Source organism: Apis florea, unplaced genomic scaffold (genome assembly GCF_048593485.1).
Source record: "Apis florea isolate Af1SG1 unplaced genomic scaffold, ASM4859348v1 contig_1615_pilon, whole genome shotgun sequence".
Lineage (NCBI taxonomy): Eukaryota > Metazoa > Arthropoda > Insecta > Hymenoptera > Apidae > Apis > Apis florea.
In genome coordinates this window covers 3,830,785-3,852,139 of record NW_028256416.1, presented here as the reverse complement: position 1 = coordinate 3,852,139, position 21,355 = coordinate 3,830,785, and the positions used below count along the sequence as shown (strand labels likewise).

At 25.2% G+C, this 21,355-nt stretch overlaps 4 protein-coding genes and 1 long non-coding RNA gene across 11 annotated transcripts in view; 4 read left to right on the top strand and 1 right to left on the bottom strand.

The window, feature by feature from the left end:
• The first annotated feature begins 69 nt into the window (after positions 1-69).
• Positions 70-4,453, top strand: LOC100863630 (uncharacterized). 3 transcript variants are annotated; one of them, XM_086909512.1, is made up of 11 exons: positions 70-177; positions 1,118-1,277; positions 1,362-1,409; positions 1,479-1,663; positions 1,747-1,867; positions 1,934-2,462; positions 2,543-2,748; positions 2,912-3,149; positions 3,355-3,571; positions 3,630-3,802; positions 3,870-4,453. In XM_086909512.1, the coding sequence occupies exons 2-11, from the start codon at positions 1,144-1,146 to the stop codon at positions 3,966-3,968; spliced, it is 1,950 nt and encodes a 649-aa protein (XP_086765638.1). In that variant the 5' UTR covers positions 70-177; positions 1,118-1,143; the 3' UTR covers positions 3,969-4,453. The 3 variants fall into 3 exon arrangements, with proteins under 3 accessions (XP_086765638.1, XP_086765688.1, XP_086765749.1); XM_086909562.1 differs by having other exon boundaries at positions 158-255; XM_086909623.1 differs by having other exon boundaries at positions 158-295.
• The window catches only part of LOC105736831 (cilia- and flagella-associated protein 300), an 89,171-nt gene continuing 71,996 nt past the window's right edge, over positions 4,181-21,355 (bottom strand). Inside the window, exons 1-6 of one of the 3 annotated variants that reach the window (XM_086910665.1) lie at positions 5,635-6,113; positions 5,445-5,526; positions 5,254-5,323; positions 5,018-5,190; positions 4,751-4,923; positions 4,181-4,675 (exon numbers count right to left, since the gene is read on the bottom strand). In XM_086910665.1, coding sequence (XP_086766791.1) covers positions 4,477-4,675; positions 4,751-4,923; positions 5,018-5,190; positions 5,254-5,323; positions 5,445-5,526; positions 5,635-5,729 — 792 coding nt within the window. In that variant the 5' untranslated portion in view covers positions 5,730-6,113 and the 3' untranslated portion in view covers positions 4,181-4,476. Of the gene's footprint in view, positions 4,676-4,750; positions 4,924-5,017; positions 5,191-5,253; positions 5,324-5,444; positions 5,527-5,634; positions 6,114-21,355 lie in introns of those variants that run through there. The other 2 variants (XM_086910710.1, XM_086910609.1) reach the window with 2 other exon arrangements.
• Alg9 (alpha-1,2-mannosyltransferase Alg9) lies at positions 6,046-10,000 on the top strand. 2 transcript variants are annotated; one of them, XR_015292483.1, is made up of 12 exons: positions 6,046-6,138; positions 6,471-6,609; positions 6,762-6,967; positions 7,069-7,182; positions 7,269-7,379; positions 7,461-7,743; positions 7,810-7,926; positions 7,990-8,203; positions 8,277-8,418; positions 8,495-8,624; positions 8,764-8,863; positions 8,953-10,000. XR_015292483.1 is itself a non-coding variant. In XM_031918761.2 (12 exons), the coding sequence occupies exons 1-12, from the start codon at positions 6,059-6,061 to the stop codon at positions 9,092-9,094; spliced, it is 1,809 nt and encodes a 602-aa protein (XP_031774621.1). In that variant the 5' UTR covers positions 6,046-6,058; the 3' UTR covers positions 9,095-10,000. The 2 variants fall into 2 exon arrangements, 1 of the variants encoding a protein (XP_031774621.1); XM_031918761.2 differs by having other exon boundaries at positions 8,733-8,863.
• LOC100863509 (4'-phosphopantetheine phosphatase) lies at positions 10,187-14,256 on the top strand. Of its 2 annotated transcripts, none has more exons than XM_012493282.3 (13): positions 10,187-10,680; positions 10,867-11,146; positions 11,255-11,438; positions 11,515-11,607; positions 11,896-12,052; positions 12,147-12,337; positions 12,420-12,694; positions 12,760-12,912; positions 12,995-13,082; positions 13,190-13,394; positions 13,478-13,635; positions 13,706-13,875; positions 13,942-14,256. In XM_012493282.3, the coding sequence occupies exons 1-13, from the start codon at positions 10,584-10,586 to the stop codon at positions 14,243-14,245; spliced, it is 2,355 nt and encodes a 784-aa protein (XP_012348736.2). In that variant the 5' UTR covers positions 10,187-10,583; the 3' UTR covers positions 14,246-14,256. The 2 variants fall into 2 exon arrangements, with proteins under 2 accessions (XP_012348736.2, XP_086765406.1); XM_086909280.1 differs by having other exon boundaries at positions 10,205-10,680; positions 14,007-14,256.
• On the top strand, positions 16,348-17,375 carry LOC147658834 (uncharacterized). Its single transcript, XR_015293307.1, has 2 exons — positions 16,348-16,762; positions 16,902-17,375. It is a non-coding gene; the product is annotated as an uncharacterized LOC147658834 (long non-coding RNA).

The following is a 21,355-nucleotide window of genomic DNA, read 5'->3' as shown; positions in this document are numbered from 1 at the left end:
AATGTTTTGTAACGTCGTAAATATATTAAAGATTTAATTTGTATTTTTCTCTTTTTATATCTATGCATATCAAGATACATTTTCTGCGTATTTTTCTCAAATGACGCGCCTTAATGGTAGTTATGTCTATAGTTCAAAACTGAAGTTAATTCTGTTCAGTTTCAAGGGAAAGATAGGGTATGTCAATATTCGCCAATGTTTTTTCGTTGTTTCAACATGATGTGATAAATTTCTAGAAAGAAGTTCTGAAAAAAGGCAAATATACGATGAAAAAAAAAAAAGAAAAAACGAACTTGTATGAAAGAAAAAAAAATATCTTGTATGATTAATTATAGCTTATGATATAATATAATAATCTTATTATTATTGAATGAAAAAAATAAGAAAATAGAAAAATAAAAAAAGCTATAATTAATTATATAAATTGAAGATATTATTTGTGATATTATTAGAAAATTGGTAAAAAAAAAAGTCACGGCAGATTTATTTATTTGTTAAATCCTAAAGTTGTTTTAACCTAAGGATTGTTTTAAAAAAGGATCAATTAAATTTGTTGTAAACGAAATGTTGCCATTTTTCACAGATTTAGTTATAGATCAAAGTTGTTAACTGTATACATTTTCATAAAGTATATGTATTAGACTTATACATATTTTGTAAAAATAGATTCTTGTTAATTAATTTTATAAGGAAAAGATTTTATACAATGATCTGTTGAAACAATATAAAATTATTGTTATTGTATATAAGTTTATTTGATTTTAATAAAATTAAACTTATATAATTTCTGTATTCATTTATTTTTTTAAGATTATATTTTATGTTTTGTTTAATTATTCTTTTATACTTGAAATTTTGTATTTATATACTTACGCTTTACTATATTTTTAATATTTCTGTTTTATTTAAATTGATGTTAATTATTAATATTTATAATAAATTTGTATGTCTATAAATAAATACTTTTATGTCATTTGTATTAAATTTTTTTAATTTATTAAATTTTAATTTTACTTTACAACATAGATATATATTTTGAATGGAAAAAATATTTTAGGAAAAAATTCATATGGACAAGATGAAGAAATAAAATAAAAATAAATATTTTACCTTTTAGGTAATTTTATGATAAACTAAATAAAAATGAAGATTATGTCATGTTATTTTCGACGTTTAATAATAACAGCATTATTTGTTTTATTGCTGTTTTGTGTTGTTCAAGTTTTTCGTTCAGAATTAGGATTTAATGACAATGAATTATCAAATTTAGATAAATTGTAAGTAAACATTTTATTCATTTCAATATAAGAATGGATCATTTTATATTATAATTCGTATTTTGATAATTTATGTCATTTCAGAATACACATATCTCAATTAATTAAGGAATCTGAACAACCTTATATTGGGTATACAATTAATTTTATTAGAAAAATTATATTAGATAAAAAAAAGTAGAAAGCTTCATATGTCCTTAGGGAAGGAATTGTGGCTTGTAAACTACCTCAATTAGATGTTTCTAATCCAGAAATTACCAAATTCATTCATGATGTTTCTCCCTTGCAATGTACACCAGAAGATTGGGTTATTCTTCGTGGCTCAAAATTGGTTATTAGTAATAAAGCAAAGAAAAAATATGGATCTATAACTTGTCTTTTCAGTGGTAAGTTTTGTGAAATTTATACATTTACAGTAATATTCATATTATTGTATTTTATAATTGTTTCAATTATAAAACATTTACAGAAATTCTCAGAGATGATGATTATAATGTATCATTTATGACTCCTATTGAATCTGATGATTTCTATATTCTAAAATACAGTGATTTTGTTGATGTTAAATGTGAATCAAAAAATAGAAACGAGTAAGTATATATTAAAAATAATAATCTATTGATTAAATAAACTTCATTTCTTATAAAATTTTTTAGATGGCATAGTATCATGGTTGGAGTAAAGGATGATCCTAAAGTAAAAGAAAAAAGTAAATGGGAAAATGTTGGGAACAAGGCTCTTAAGTTAAATGTACTTATGTTTGGTTTTGATTCTTTATCCAGAAATACATTTATACGTAAATTACCAAAAACATATCAATATTTGAAAGAATATTTAGATGCTTTAATATTAGAAGGATATAATATAGTAGGTGATGGAACACCACAAGCTCTTATTCCTATTCTTACTGGAAAGATTGAACTTGAACTTCCAGATACTAGAAAACGCATGGGATCAAAAGCAAAGTATGTCAATGTATATCCAATGATATGGAATCAGTATAAAGAAAATGGTTATATAACAGGATTTATGGAAGATGTTCATCATATTGGAACTTTCACATATCGTCTAAAGGGTTTTAATAAGCAACCAACTGATCATTACATGAGAACATTCTATTTGGCTGCCACACCATATTTTAGATACTATAACAAATTTTGCATTGGAGGCATTCCAAGACACATGGTATTTCAAATTTTGTTTAATATTCTTTATATTAAGCTTATCAATTTGATTATTAAATTTATTACTTCTTATTACTGTAGGTAATGTTGAATTATATTAAAGAAATTTTTAATGTTTATAAACATCAACCAAAATTTTTGTTTGGATTTCATGGAGAACTTTCACATGATTCTTATAATGACATAGGAATGGTAGATGAAGATTTCTATAATTGGATAAAAGATTTACATGAATTTGGTCACTTGAATAATACAGTACTGATAATAATGAGTGATCATGGACATAGGTAAAGTTATAATATATAACTTATATACATATACAAGTATAATATATAAAATTGAATTGAATAAAATTTTATTTTGAATATAGTATTGTATCACAAAAATTTTATTATAATATATTGAAAACTTTAAACATATATTTATGATATTAAAAATTTTATTTTTAAGGTTTGCAGAAATTCGTAACACTCTACAGGGTAAACAAGAGGAAAGATTACCATATTTTTCATTTGTATTTCCACTATGGTTTAAAAAAGTCTATCCAGAAGCTTATGCAAATTTTTTACATAATACACGTTATTTAACAACTCCATTTGATATCCATAAAACATTGGAAAATATATTAAATTTTGAAACACCAAAAATTGGAGATCGTCATCAGAGAGCTATTAGCTTATTTGATAAGGTAGATATTGTATATAGATAAATTAAAAATTATATTTAATATCTATATATAATGTCTATTAAATAATTAAATCATTGATTTTTCACATAAATATTTCCAAATAAAATTATGGTGATGGTGAACACTTTTTATTTTTTGTTAGATATAACATTAATATTTAATTATAGTTAAATTTAAAAATTAATAAATATACATAATGATACAGATACCATTAGATAGAACTTGTGCAGATGCATTTATAGAACCACATTGGTGTGCATGTCTTAGTTGGCAAGAAATTTCAACTGACAATGATAATGTTATTGCTGCAGCCAATTATTTTATTCAATTCCTTAATAGTTATACAGAAGATCATCGTGATATATGTGAAAAATTGAAAATAAAAGAAATATTATGGGCTGCTAAACTTATACCTAATAAAGGTATTACAATTATATTTTTCCCATGTCAATTGATAAATATTAAAATGTAAAATTATAGGTTTACTAAAATTTCAAAAATCGGGAGATCAAGATGGTTTTATAGGAGATTTTAGTGCAAAAACAAAATTAACTACTGAAACTTTTCAATTAAAAGTAAAAACAGAACCAGGAGCTGCTTTATTTGAAGTCAGTATTACTTATGATATAAAAAAAAGTAGTTTTTTGACCAAAGTAAGTTCACTATTTATATAATTATCAAAAAATAAAAAAATAAAAATAATTATAACAAAATTTTTAGATTTCAGATGTTAGTAGAATTAATATGTATGGATCTCAGGCAAGATGTGTAGAAAATTCTTTGTTTCATTTAAGAAAATATTGTTATTGCAAAAATTAAACAATTAGTATTTAGAAAGTAATATACATATTTATTTAAATTAAAGAGCAAAAAAATTTTCATAAAAAAATTCACAAGCCATGAAAGAAGTGCTGTGATTAGAATTATATTTCAATTTTTATATTTACCTCATGTTTTTCGTCTTAACAAATATAATCTTAAGAATAATATAATAATACAGAAATAAATAATATTACAAATAAAAAATATTATTTATAGTATTTTATATATAATATTATATTTATATTTTACACATATATGAAATGAATGATACATTAATAAATAATATCTTAAATTACATATTAATATTATTAATAACAATTAATTAAATAGACAAGTTGCTAAATTTTAAGTTATTAATTTTTAATATGTTTTAATAAATTAATGAATATTAAGCATATTATAAATGTATAATGCACAATATAATGTAATGATTTGGTGTATAGAATAATGTTTTTTTATTATTAAATATACTTATGATATAATTCTCTCTAAATTTTTTTTATAATCATTGTGAAAGACAATATTCACCAAACTGATGCAAAAATGTTGTAATTTCATGAGTTATACCGTCAATTAACAGAAATCCTATATTTTGCATATGTGATGGATCATATGGAAAATATGCTTCTCCTTTACTATCTTTAGCTACTACTTGTAAAACTACTGTACTAATTGATAAATCAGTATCTTCATTTTTTTGTACCCTAAATAATAGAAAAATATAATTATAATTTATTGAATATAAACAGAATACTTATAAAACAATTATATCACCCAACTTTATTAAATCCTTATACATAGCTCTTGTTACTTCTAAGTATGGATTTAAAATATCTTCATATTGACACAATATTCCTCCAAGAACAAGCATTTGAAAAATAAAAAATATAAATTCTTCTCGTTCATCTTTTAAATATAAATTATACTCTGGACATTCTTCATCCAATAACATCTATAAATTTATTATAAATGAACATATAATTATATATCATAAATAAATATATGTATTAAAATTAATTGATTATAAATAAATAAAAAATCCATACTGCTCTAAGATTATCAGAGATTAAAAAATTTTCTATTTCCATATCAAATCTTTTACAAATTGCTCCAGATTTGTGCACAATTCCATTTTTAGGATCTTTTAATTTATTGAAGAAAGACATATTTAAAACAGAACAAGAAATAGGATTTATTTCTACACTTGATGCTATTATACCTATCAAATAAAGAAAAATTAATAATACATAATATCATATCATAGAAAAATGTTTTTTGTTACCTTGTTTTGCCCAATAATTTCCTTGCTTTGTTAATAATTCTTTAGCAACAGTACTATCTTTAAAAAAAGCCTAGAAAAATTAAAAAATAATACATTACTTTAAAATTATCAAATTTACTTTAAAATTATTTTATTTTAAAATTATTTTAAAATAAAAGCATTTTGAAGTAAAAACTATATGATTAACTAACTTCAGCCAAATGATATTTATGATATTTTTGAAAAGGTTCATTGAATGTAAAATGTTGGATAATAAAATTTCCTTTAATTCCCCTAAAAATTGAAAAAAACTTATTATTATAACAAGTTATTATATTTAAATTTGAATAAAAAAATTTTGTATATATCAAAAATAGACAATAATAATACTAATATTATTACCATTTAGAAAGAAATTCTTGAATTTTTTTATCGTTTATATTAATAAGATTTTTTTGAACAAGAGGCACAAATGTATATTTATGTTCAATCTCCATTTTTAACAAATTTATATTGTTACTATGGAGATATATATTATATATTTATATATGTTAATTGTTTAATATATAGAAAACTTTTTAAAAAAAAGGAAATTATAATATAAGAAAGAAATTTATAAAAAAATATTTTTAAGCAATAATAAAGAAAAATATATAAGATTACATATAAAATATTTACAAATTAGTGTTATGTAATTATAATCATAAAAATAATTATTTTTACTATTAATAAAATGAATATATAACATTTTAATATTTTTAAATATTTTAATAATATAGTTATACAATTATAAAGAAATATTTAGCTTTAAAGGTTTTGAAAAATCATGGCGCCGAATCAACGTCAACGTCAGCTTTTTATTTCCAAGAAAGAACTGAAAAAGTTGAATGGCAGAAGATTTTCAAAGTAGACATAAAACTATTTTTTTTCTTAATAATAAAACATGGGAAAAAAATTCTTGTGTTCTTTTACATTTAATAAAAATAAACATATTATATACCGGTTAACCTTTTTTTTTGACAATTTGATATTAATTATTTTAACAAGAAACTATAAATACCTATAATATATTTTTTTATACGATTTGTATTATTATTAGTTATTTTATTTTAATTTTTTTATTTCATGACTAATATAAAATATCTAAAATAATAAAATTATAAATTATAAATTATAAAAATTAAATATGCATAAAATTAAATACAAATTTCAAGAAAAATTAAGAATGTATGTTTCAGACCTGAAGAATCCTCTGATATTGGTCTTATTTATCCTTGTGTGGATACAGCATTTAAATTACTTCTATCTGCTAGATTTTGTTCTGCTATATGGAGTCACATAACAGATTGTGATGAAACATATAATTATTGGGAACCAGTAAGAAATAATTCTTAATAATTTTTTTAATTTTTAATAATATTTATATATGTATTGTTTTATATTATTCTGTTTTAATGATTAATTTAAATAATAATAAATAGATTATTTCTTTTACAAAAATATTTTCTTTCATATATTTTATGTTTTAGAGTCATTATCTACTTTATGGCAATGGTCAACAAACATGGGAATATAGCCCACAATATGCATTAAGATCATACATGTATTTATTGATTCATATGGTACCAGCAAAACTTTATCATTACTTGTTAGAACCAAATCCTGTTTTAGTTTTCTATTTTGTAAGATGCCTATTATCTGTGGGTTGTGCATTGTCTGAAGTATATTTTTATAAGTATATATCTTATGAATCATATTATATTGTTAATAATATAGATTCATTAATGATAAATTTTATCTTAAAATATTAACCAAATATTACTATTTTTCTAATAGAAATGTATGCAGAGAATTTGGAATTCACATAGGCAGATTAACATTAGTATTTCTCATTCTTAGTTCTGGCATGTACATTGCTAGTGCTGCATTTTTACCATCTTCCTTTTCAATGTATGTTGTTTAAAAATAATAAAATATAATAAAATGAATGTGCAAAATTAAGTCATTTAAATTAATATTATATGTTTTTTATATAGGTATTTGAGTACTATTGCAACAGCAGCATGGTATGGGCGTCAGTACGAATTAGCAATTTTTGCTACAGCTTTATCTGCTTTATTAGGATGGCCATTTGCAGCATTACTTGGGTATTTTCTTTTATACTTATATAGAAAATTAGAGTGTAAAAATTAAATAATTATATAAGTATTTTTTATATCAATTTGTAGATTACCAATTGCAATGGAAATGTTATTACATAAACAAGAATGGAGTAAATTTATAAAATGGGTAGTCATATCTGGTACTGTTGTTTTAATACCAATGATATGGATTGATTCAATGTATTATGGAAAATTAGTTATAGCACCTTTAAATATTGTAATGTATAATGTTTTTACTAATCATGGGCCAAATATTTATGGAATAGAACCTTTCAGCTATTATATTTATAATGGATTTTTAAACTTTAATTTCGTTTTTATTGGTGCTATTTGTGCTCCATTTGGATTGGTAATATTTATGAAAACAGTAATATCTGAAACTTTATAATTTTTGATATTTTAATCAACATTATAGTTTTTAGTGTGGCTAATTATACCAGCCAGACCAAGAGATCGTTTATGTTTATCTTATTGGTATTCTTTGGCACCATTGTATCTTTGGTTTCTAGTGTTTTTTTCACAACCTCATAAGGTAAATTAAATAATATTTTTTAATAGTTAAAATCATATATATCTAATTATATTTTTATTATAGGAAGAACGATTTTTGTTTCCTGTGTACCCAATGATTTGTATGGCTGGAGGTATAGCTGTAGATACTATTCAAAAATTATATTTTTTTATTAGGACAAAAATTAGTTCTTTACATATTGCTTATCATTATTTGCAATATACTGTTTATATTACATGTTTTGCCATTTTAATATGTGGTTTTCTTGGAATATCAAGATCATTGGCAATATATAAAGGTAAAAAGTTTTAGTTAATTAAAATTTGAAACTTAATTAAAATAAAATTTTTCATTTTTTTTTTAAATACTAGGTTATTATGCACCAATGGAAGTACTGATTGATACTAATAAACTTGGCTTAGAAAGAGAAATATCTAAGGATATTAATATTAATTTTTGTATTGGTAAAGAATGGCATCGATTTCCAAGTAGTTTTTTCTTTCCATCAAATAAGTAAGTAACACATTTCTTGACAAATATAATAAAATATATGCAAAATGTTTCATCTTTTTAAATAAAAATATTGCAGTTGGAAACTTCAGTATCTAAGATCAGAATTTAAAGGTCAATTACCACAACCTTTTTTAAATCATGAAAATGCAACTAGTATTATGCAGCCCTATTTTAATGATATGAATAGAGAAGAACCTACACGTTATGTAAGTTATTATTCATATCACAATATGAAGATATTAAAATATAGATCTTTGCATAGATTTTTATATGATTATTATTCAATTTAACTAATTTAATGTATATTATTGTAGTTTAACTTAGATAAATGCCATTTTGTGTTAGATTTGGACAATGGTATTGAAACAATTTTAGAACCAAATTATTCTCGATTTAATGATAATTTTACAATAATAAAATCATCCAAATTTTTAAATTCAGCAAAGTAAGTGAATTATGTTACATGAATTTTCTTATATTACATCTACAATTTATTAAATTAATATTTTATTAAATTTTTTATTTATTTTTTAGATCACACCGATTTTTTCGAGCATTTTATATTCCTTTTTTATCTGATAAATATTGTACATATGGCTCGTATAATTTATTACAAAATATTAAATTGAAATCAATTCCTCTTTTGTCGAAAGAAAAGAATACAAAATCTGTTTGAGTAAAAATTTTAGAACATATATATGATTTTAATAAACAGGGTCTCCATCAGGGAAATTACATGTTTGATATTTCAAGTGGACTGTATAATAAAAGATAAAACAAAATAATTTAAAAATAATAAATGAAAATAAAAAAACAAAAATGATTAAAACTTAAAAAAATTACAAATTTTTTTAGTTTTATTAAAAATTAAAAAATTGATAATTAGATTTTGAATTGATCATAATTTTGTTATAATAAATTGTTAATATATGTATAATATATGCGTTTATAATTAAATATATGCGTGATTAGTATGATTAGTGAAAAGTATAGAAATTATGATTGATATAAATATATTGGATAATATCAAAATTTTGTATAAAATACATAGATAAACATAAAAAATTTATACTTGTAATAAAATACTTAATTAATAATTATTTTTTATCTATAAAATACTTAATAATATAAAATATTTTAATTTTGTTCTTGCATTTTTAGTATTTACATATTTTAATAAATTATTAAGTATTATTTTTATCAATAAACATAAATAATTTTATCAGTATACATATATAATAAACTTAAAAATAGTAACTATATGAATAATATTTGATAATAATATTTATATGTAATTAAATTCCAGTTTCTTTATAATTAACAAATTTTATATATATATATATAATGAGATTATAGTATATATGAGTATATTAATTTTAATTGCAAATATACTATAAATTATTGTATTATATTTTATAAATATTCTAGTAAAATTTTCAGGAACATATTGTGTAAAATCTAAATTATTTAATATATTTTAATTATTACAAAACATTTTTTAATGTATTTTTTATTAAATTATTTTTTAAGAAATTTTATATAAGTTAATTATAAATAAAATAATATATTTATAAATAAATAATATGATATATTCTAATTTTTTTATCAGACATCTCCTTATAAGTGTCGCTATATGATACAAATTAAAATTGCAAATATTAATATATAAATATATTGTAAGAATTAGATATATATGAGAAGATAATTTATTATGACTACTATAACATAAATTCTTATGTAGATTCTTTTTCTATCAAAAAAACATTACAGAATCATAAAATTCTTTGTTCTTAAATTGTTTAAATAATTAAAATATATTATTTTTTTTATCATAATTTGCTTTGTATATATAATTGTGCGTAATTTTTTATTAAAATCAAGCGTTAGCACTATGTATATGAATAGGGCGCTTCTGTCTATCTAATGTTAATAGCTATAATAATTTTTTTGGATCAACGCGATAAATTTCGAGTAAACAAAATTTTAATTCATGCGCGTTGATGTATATCCTAAAGACAAGAAAATTCCTCACTGAATATATGTGATATCTATTAACAAATATTTAAATATTGATAAAATTATTATTTAACGTGATGTATACCGATTGCTAATTGTGAAAACATCTACTGTTCGAAGTATAGTAGTTTCGTTAAGATAAATGTAAAATGGAAACGAATGAACGAAATCATTCCATAAAATTACCAGGTGCAGTTGAAGTATTTGCAAATTTGAAAAATGCTCAAAAATTTGCTATTGATATTGGTATGTATTATACTGTATATTTTATTAATATTCTATGAAAGATTTTATGTATTTTATATAAATTCAATTATAAGGTTATCCTTCAAACGGTCTTTGAAGATTATATATATTTATTTTAAAATTCGAAATCATCATAATCTTTTAATAATGCAATTCAAGATTATTTTGATTTTCATTTAATTACAGGATTATCTTTGACAAAAATTGCTTATTATTCAACAATTAGTTATCGTAAAGCATTGTACGAGGATACAGGTTTAGGAAATACTGGAGAACGTACATACAAAGTACATGAAGGTAATAGACTTCATTTTGTTAAATTTGAAACCAGATATCTTGAAAATTGTTTGGATTTTGTGAAAAAAAATTTAGTAAATGTTGAAAGATTTCATGGTAAAAATATTAAAGTAACTGGTGGAGGAGCATATAAATTTAATTTTTTGCTACAAGAAAAATTAGGTTTAATGTAAGTATTTTAAAATAATATTTAAATTTTGTATAGTTATTAAATGAAATTTAGATAATTTAATAAGCATTATTAACAAAAATAAAAATAAATGAAATATTATTTTAGAATTGATAAAGAAGATGAGATTGCATGTCTAATAAAAGGTTGTAATTTTTTATTAAAAAATATATCTTGTGAAGCATTTGAATTTGAAAGATATGGAAATCCTGAATATAAATTTCAAAAAGCTGGTCCTAACATATTTCCATATATGTTAGTAAATATTGGTAGTGGTGTCAGTATTCTTAAAGTAAGTTACAAATATAATAATTAATTCTCTTAAAATATATTTTTCTTTATTTTTAAAATATACACGATATTTTCAGGTTGAATCTGATGAGGTATTTGAAAGAGTTGGCGGTACAGCTACAGGAGGAGGAACATTTTGGGGATTAGGCTTTTTGCTCACAAAAAAAAAAGTATTAATAATTCAATATTAATTTCTTATATATCTTATATATTTATTAATTTCTTTATATATATATATATATATATATATATATATATATATATATATATATATAAGATATATAAGAAATTAATATTGAAATTAGAATAAATATATAAGAAATTAATATTGAAATAGAAATTAATATATAAGATATATATATAATATATATATATATATATATAAATTATTAATTTTTATATCTCTATCTGAAACAAATAAGTACAATGCTAAAAAATAATTAAAAATATTTTGTTAGGGCTTTGATGAATTGCTACAACTTGCAGAAAGAGGAGATCATCGTAATGTTGATATGTTAGTGAAAGATATTTATGGAGGTGATTATTCTTCTCAAGGTTTACCTGGAAATCTTATTGCAGCTTCTTTTGGCAAAGCTACTTTTTATAATAGTGATGGTAAGTAGACATAGAAAAAACAAATAATTTATATGATTATCAGAACAAATATAACTTAATAAGGAATAAATAAATATTTTTATTTATATTTTAGGGCAACCAAAATATTCTGAAGCAGATCTTGTTAGAAGTCTTTTAATTACCATAAGTAATGATATTGGACAAATAGCAAGTTTACATGCAACTATGCATAACATGAATAAAGTTTATTTTGGTGGTTATTTTCTTCGTAATCATCCTTTATCAATGCATACTATTTCATGTTCCATCAAATATTGGTCTCGTGTTAGTTTCAAACTTTTCATTTTTCTTTCATATAAGTATTATATATATATAATATATATAATTTTTTTTTTTATAAAACTAGGGAAAGGTGAAACCTCTTTTTCTTCGGCATGAAGGTTATCTTGGTGCAATTGGAGCTTTTTTGTATGGTGCTGAACAATCTAATGAATATAATTGGTTGGAAAATTATGCTGGATCTTCAGGATTTAAAGATACAGCATGCACTAATCTTGGAATTAAAATAGATCAATTGGAAATTGACCAAGCAGAAACTGCTATTACATTTTGTCCTCTTTTGAAAGATCCAGCTTCTTATAATCCTGATACAACTGATCTTGCTGAGGATAAAGAAGCTAGGTAAATTATAAATAATTTTATATTATATACATCATTTTTTAATGATATATAATAAATATTTCTAGAGATTATTGGCTTCAATGTTTTGAAGAATCAGTGGATAAATTCATAGCTAGAGCTCTTCACAGTCAACCACATAGTCCAACTGCAAAAGATAGAGCAACAAAATTGAAGAAAAAATATGTTGACAGGTTGCATTATCTACATCTTGAACCATTGTAAGATTTGTTCAATAATAAAAATCTAACCTTTTATAAAAATATATTATAATTCTATCATTCGTAATATAATGAATTATAGTGCTTATGGGACACTTACAGTGAGAGTACTATTGGATACTATTGAACATTGCATGAAGGAATTCGATTTTCCTGATCCTTATTTATTTGTAAGTTTCAGAAAAGTTTGTTCTTATTTTTATTCTTGTATTAGGATTTTTATCAAATATATATTTAATTAATTTCTAATATGTTATAACATTTATTTTATATATAGCAAAAGAAGAAAGAAAATGAAGAGGCTTTAAAATATTTAAAAAGTCGCATATTAACTATCGATAAATTGGAACAAGGGGAAAAGATAAAGGCATTAATATTGGGAGTTTTGAGTGGTAATATGTTTGATTGGGGTGCACAAGCTGTTGCAACTTTGATGGAAACAACAGATTTTGGTTTTGCCGAAGCTCAAGCGAAAATACCGGGTACTGCTGCATTGCAATATTTACGATCGTAATTTATCGAAAGAAACAATCTCGATAAAATTAATATATTTTTTTTTACTTAGGTAGACCTTGGTTAGTTGATAATTTGGATGATTGGATAGAAAGATTAGAAACAGGTATACCACATAAATGTGCTGCTATCTTCGTTGATAATAGTGGAGTTGATATAATATTAGGAATTTTACCATTTGCTCGTGATCTATTATTACGAGGAACAAAAGTTAGTTGAAATATATATCTTTCAATTTAATCATAATACATTAATTAAATTAAAATAAAAATTATTTTAGGTTATATTATGTGCTAATTCTATGCCAGCATTAAATGATGTTACATATTCAGAATTGGTTGTAACATTACGAGATGCATCGAACATATGCAAAGTTATTAGACATGCTCTAAAAGAAAATCGTTTGATTGCTATGGAGACTGCTCAGGCTGGACCTTGTCTTGATTTGAGGTAATTATTATGATATATAATCAAAATGATTATTTTAAGTATTATTTTTACGAATTATTTTAATAGCCGATTGAACTTAGACTTATGTCTTGCAATGGTGAAACATAATGTTGATCTTATTGTATTGGAAGGAATGGGTAGAACACTTCATACGAATTTTCATGCAAAGATGACTTGTGAATGTTTAAAATTAGCAGTTGTCAAAAATCGATGGTTAGCGCGTCGATTAGGTGGCGATATGTACGCTGTAATATGTAAATACGAAAAACCAATAAAAATAAAAATTCAAGATATAAAACTAGAAGAAGAATGTCCAACAGAATGTATAGAGAATAAAATAGATATTTGCACATGCGATATAAAAGAATAAATAATAAAAATGTAAGTATATAAATATATTGAATTATGTAGTTATTCAGAATTATTTAACTATAATATATTTGAAATTTTATTCTAATTTCAGAAATCAAAAATTGAAACATTACAGTATTTCTTTATTTTTTATTTAGGTATGTATATAAAAAATAAAAAATTTTAGTATATTATTTATAATTTTGAATGAAAATATAGGAAAAATATTATTTAGATTTTTATAAAATCATTGTTATTTGTTTTCAATATTGTAATTATTACAAAATTTATTTTAGAAAAAATGATCCCTAATTCAGAAATTCAAAAAATTATGGTACTTTAGAGATACTTATAACATGTTTATGTTTTACGCAATTTTTTTTTTTTGCTGCCCAAAATCACTTTAAAGTGGTGAAATTAAACCTTGAAAATTTAACTATTTTTAATAAAAGTAATCAAATTTTCAAAGCTTGATTTCATCCTCTTAAAGTGATTTTGGGCAGCAAAAAAAAAAAATTGCATAAAATATAAACGTTGTTATACGTATCTCTAAAGTATCATAATTTCTTGAATTTCTGGGTTCTTTTTTTGTTAGAAATATTACAAGTGAAACTTGATTGTTAAAAATGTTTTTAATATTATATCAAATTTCATAATTTAGTCTATAAAAACTTTGACACTGACAAGAAACATTGATGAAAAAAAAAAATTAATACCTAGTCATAAATAATGTAATTATTTTTTCTGTAATATAAAGAAATGATTGAAATAATGACGACCAATAATAACAATTAAAAACATGTATTATATGATACTGTACAGGATTCTTATAGATTCAATAGATATCAGTTTCTGTGATAATGTAACATTCAATCAGAAAGTTACATATTCGTGTAAATTAAAACAGTAAATCAATAGACAATATAATAGAGTAATATAAAAGATAAATCACTCATATATTATCATTTTTTGACTTAAAAGTTTTTGTACAGAAAATTATTGCTTCTTGTCAAATTAAATTTTTTTTTCTTGAATTTTTTTCTTTCTTTTTGCTTGTAAAAATTATAAAAGAAACATGCTAATATTATGAAATAGGCAAAAATATTTTTAAAAAGTGACTAATTTATCATAATAAGTTTTTAAGATTTCATAAAATGAATCGAATAAAAGATTTTACAAAAAGAAAATTGTTAAAATTAAGACAATATGATTTTCAAATTAAAGATTGATGCAAATTATTTGTTAATACTCAATATAATATATATATATATATTTATATTATATTTATATTATATATATTATATATTATATATTATATATATATATATATATTTAATTTGGTTTATAAAATATAAATAATATATGAATTTTTTTGTGATTTAATTGCATAAAATATTCTAGTAATTAAATATAATTTTTTTAAAATTTGTAAATTATAGTGAAATTTAACATTGAAGAGTAATAATTAATTGAGTATAAACATTTTTTTTAATAGTAATTTCATCTTCGAATTTGCTGATCAATTAGAAATACTGCTCTTTAAACATTTACTAAGTTTTATTCTATATTATTATTTTATATATATTCTATATTTAAGATACTGACATTTTACTAATGTATGATATTTTGCAAAAGAAATGTAAATGTATTTTTCAAAAATAAATTTCATACAATCTATATTTAATTTTTGTACTATTCACAATTATCTTAATTTATTATCTAGTTCTTCTCGAAAAAACATATTTTTTTAGATAATAATTTTAAGAATATTTATCGCTAAGATTTACAAATCAGAGTTAGTAAAATTCATTTCGTTTTTACAGTAGAGATTTTATAATGTCTTTGTCTTTTTTTTAATTGATTGTATATAATTATATTAATAAAGGAATAATTTAATATTCATTTCGATGATTCGTATCTTTTTCTCGAAGTTTCTAATTTGTCGATAGTATTTTATTTAAAATTCTGGCATGTTGATAATGTTTTGAGCTTTGAACCAGACTTATTCACAAATTTTTACCGTTTGCAAGAGAAATAATAGATCCATGTCATATTGATTCTAATAGCAACATAAGACAAAACGGCGAAATGAGAACAATCGATCAGAAGTTAGCATTTTTTATCGTCTCTAATACGAGACATTCAATCGTTTTTGTTAAATTTTCGAAAAATTAAAAGTTCATCACATTGTCACTAACATTCAATGTCGAAATTTTTAAGTATCGGTGGTATCCAAATTTAAGTATCAGTCTCCTCATAGGCCCATCTTTAATGGCAACATTTTAATTACACGTCATTCCGTAATTTCATGCAGATTACGTAGGAGAAGTTGAGCGTGTGCGTTTATTTGTGGTCACACAAACGTAGCGAGTGCATTTGTGCGAGTAGATATTTTGAGAGCTCTTCGTGTCAGCTTTAATTCCTTCCCAGAGATTCCTTCGCGATTGCGGATTGCACTTGCACTCGTGTATCCAACATAAAACAGCTCCGTAGAAATTGCATTCGCAATTTTCGAGCACCAGTTGCTGGATAGTTGGTATATTATGGGAATAAAGAATGAGGCGAAATATAGTCCTATAATTTTCCTTTTTTTTTCTTTCTTTTTTTTTTTTTCTAAAAAAGATATGTAATTGTAAACACAATCAAAATGTGTAAAATTTGCGAAATTCTTTCAGCGTTCATTACGTGGGATTTCAGTGGAAAAAAAAAAAAGAAAGAATTATGGGAGAAAAATGAAAAGGGGTTAGAACGAAACACATTTACGAGCAAAGTTCTTCGATCCTTTTCCAAGATGCAGCCGAACGAAAGATGGTTCTAGATTCGATCCTGAGCTACCTATCACACATAAGCTCTATCGGATTTTGTGCACCGGGTATGAAATCCCAAAATGCACGTATCATTTTGGGGCAAAAGTACAACTGCAATCCGCAATCGAATAGGAATTCGAAAAACTATTATGATTGATGGATTTAACTCACTATATAGGATATTTTACGCAATTAGGCTAAGCTATAGCTCGAAAAAAAAAAAAAAAAAACAATGCGATAATGGATAAGAAAATATCAAAAAAAAAAAAAAATGAATTTTATTTTATAATATCTACAAAAAAAAGTTACAAAGAAGATAAAAGAATTTGGATTCGCAATGAATGAAATTTTTATTTATTGCTATCATCTAACGATTCATATAAAGAATTTTCATCAAAGAATATTCTATATCGACAAAAAATATTTTTACTCTTTAGAATATTATTTTAAACAAAAACAAATGTTTTTCAATTTTTCTAAATTCTTATCATATCTTACTTGTTATCGTAATTATTTTAACAGTTCATTTATCGAATATACAAAACGAAGTATATTATTAAGATAAATACGACGATAACACGACGAACGATGGATATACGACCATAAATACAGATCGATAAATTCGCGAAATGACAGGGAAATGATGAATCGTTTCGTTTTATCATCGTTGCTCTTAATTACATTAATTTCACAATTAGAACACGCATTTGTAAACTTATCTATGCTACCGATACGAAGAATGGATATTTTTTCAATCGTCACTTTCAACGAAACGAAAGAATTCGTGACGCGTTTACGTGAAACGTCGCGAAATCGATTTTAATACGAATATCACTTCAATTTTGTCGAGTTCTTTCACGCTTATCCGTGAAATTTAAAAAAAAAAAAAAAAAAATTTCTCGAGTACGTATCGATGGAATTCGAATAAGAATTTCGATCGTCCGATTGAAACGATTAAAGCGACGATTATTGCGAATGAAATAAATTCGTTACACGTGGAGATTCGAATTAAGTTGTTACATATAACTTAAATAAATAACGAATCCCGATTAATCTCATAGAATCGAAGAGATATAACGATGGAAGCCTCTGACTCTCTGCTTCGATTTCAATTTTGTTCGACGCAAAGCCTATTGAAAGCCTAGGTTTCTAATTTTTATGGTCGACTCACGTTTCGCGAAAATATACGATTGTTCGGAACAATACTGGATTTCGGGAGGGATCGTTTCGTTTCTTGCCCGTTTTCACGAGCGATACGGCTCGTGTTACGTGAAATTAATTTCGATAAGTTGATCTCTAACGCAACATTTCCAGGGATGGAATTTCGGACAGGATTTGTTTACGCCTGTGCTGCGTTTTATCGCGTTATGCGTTGCCCGGAAACACTGTAACGTTCATCACTTTTTTTTTTTTTTTTTTTTTACCGTTTTGTAGATTTTTCGAAAATCTACAAAAACTCGTTCAATTTTTAATAAAGGTCTATTTTTTACAATCATCTGGCTCCTGAATTTTTTCGACAGTTTTTATTAAAGCCCGTTCATCTTCGGCTAGGAATGTAACGAATAAAAGAAGAAAAAGAAAAAAAAGAGGAAGGTTGCGAGGAGGGAGAGAGAGAGAGAGAGAGAGAGAGAGAGAGAGAGAAAGCAAAGGGAGTAAAAAATACGCGGAAACACACGAAAAAAAAGTAACTTCACGTGTATCGCGTGTAAGCATTTATGAAAAAGCTTGGTTTACGAGTATGGCTCGGTTTTAATTTCGCTGGAAAGGCAGCTGTTTATTACAATTGCACCGCTATAAACGCACCGTTCCACGATTCTCCGATTTATTCGAAGAAAGTAATCGGATGCGGGAACGGACGTTAAAATAATTTTATCAACCAAGACCGAACCACTTTCCCCGAGTTTTTGATCTTCCATCATTTTTTCCTGCTTACTTCGACGACAGTACATTTACTTATATATATATATATATATTTACTCGATCGATTATTTTCATTCAAATATTTTCATGTGCCATTTATCGCAATTTCATTCATTTCACTTACTCTTTATCATTTTTTCCATAAACAATTAACGTTGCAAATGGGATATCGAAATTTTTAATTATATTATTTAATTATATTTTAAAATTTAACACCGAATTCGATATCACGTTCAATCTATCAACGGAATGAACGTATCATTAACCTTAGAGTCAAAGATCCAATACAAGGAATGATACAAGTTAGCTAGAAGTGGACCCTACTCGGTAACTATTCACTCTTATTCAATCTCAAAGTAATCAAGGGATCTTGAGGGAACCCATATGAAACTGGATTTGACTAAATAGACCGTTTTCGTCGAAATTTCTATCTAATAGTAAAAGATAGAATATTTATATCGGTTTTTGATTTACATCTAATAACGATAAAAATCTTGTTCCACCAGTTTTTCTTCGATAAAATAAAATCGAATACCATTTTCGATTTTGAAATCGATTTTGCGCGATTTCATTTCCTTCAAACGAAATAATCAAATAATACGAGAAATGTAAAGGTTTGCGCATGATTAAAGTTGATCCTTAATCTTCTCTTGACAATTTCTCGCGTGCAACGGTTGCATCTCCGCGAAGACGTGGATCCCCTCTTGATTTTCTTTCGCGCTCCCCGTCAGAATTAACGGTGTCGTTAAAACGAATCACCTATTCCTGGCCGCGCACGAAGTTTTTAATTCCTCGTCTGCCAAGTTATAACTGATCGAACAATAAAACCGTAATGAATAATAAACGCGATGTTTTTACCGCTCGTCACAGCCAAGATTGTCGCGAATTTCGTATCGATCCATTTTACGATTACTGTCTCTTCCAATAAACCACTTTTTAACGAACTTCTATCCCAGTAATTCTTTTTCCTTATCGATCACGCCCGCCAATTGTATTATTTATATTATATCCTTACGATCACATTTATTTAATCTAACAAAAGGATACACGATTTTCGTATTCCTTCATTTGAACAATTTCCATCCCTTTCCGTCTTTTTCCATGAAATTAACTTGGGTGAGGGTTTATTTCGAAAACATGGGGATCATAAAGCGGGACGGGAAAGCAAGCAAGGTTAAAAATCGCATTTGACACGGAAAAAAAAAAAGCTAGACTCGTTCTTCTTATCCAAATTATCCCCGACACAATTCCAATCCAACTTGTTCTCCCTACTTGTTGTGATGGCGATTCTCCCTGATTGAACGTCATCGGTGGATTAATTAAAATCGGGAGGGGATGGGTGGGATCGAGGCATCAACGCGAGAAGGGAATCAACTCGGCGAAACAACCAATCGGCAAACGCCTCGGGAGAGTTGCAGAACATTTCACGCGAACCTCGGCCACAATTGCCGTGCGCTTCACGAAACTTCCCCTCCTCTGGAACCTGTTGATGCCACTTCTGCCGATGTTTTTCGTCCCTTCGGTTCCAACCCTCGAGCGAGCATCGTTCCCACCATTTTCGCCTCCCCCTCCAGAGAAATTTTCTCCCTTTCGTCGCCAATCGTGTTTTCCACTAGGTCAAACCCCTTTTTTTTCCAAACCTCCCACACACACACACACACATCGGCGGCGAGTTTTATCCAGAAAAATGGACGCCGATTCGCGGTCGAAATTTCGTGCGTCAGAGGCGGAAATTCGTTTCGAGGTAGGTGTATGACGTGTGTATCATGTAACACGATTAATCCTGCCTTATTAAACGGCGTAATTAATTAACGGCAGCCGTGTGCACGCGCGTGCAGCGGATATTAATTAAATTAGTTTCTATGTTTTCGTAAGATATTATACAGGGTGACCAACTCTGGCGGCCGCATTCGGGTGCACGAGTTGCATCGGTTAATTACATCTAACCGGATTACCGGATGGATTGTGCACATTCTACGAATACCGAGAGGGCCAATTGTGCTCCCGCTAACGAACCGGGAGACTCTGTCGAAAAGCTTTTGAAAATTACTCGAATATCCGAGGCCCGGCCAAATAATTCCCGATAATTAGATGTCGGTTTGTAATAACTCATTCTTAGAGAGGAGCCACCTCCAAGTATTGCCATACCTGCTACCGTCCAGATTTCGGATTAATCGGCTTAACTCGTGCACGAATCTGCTTTGAACGAAGGCTTGCAAGGATTAGAGATAGTGTTATGTGTAATACGGTGAAAAAGATTATTTTCGTTTCTTTCCAGTATAATATCGCGAATAATATAGCTCCCATTGTACTTTTTATTTCTTCTAAGGAGGAGGAGGGAAAGAACAAGGGAACCAGAAATATGGTTCTATTCTTTCGAGTTGTCGAGAGAAACAATTTCG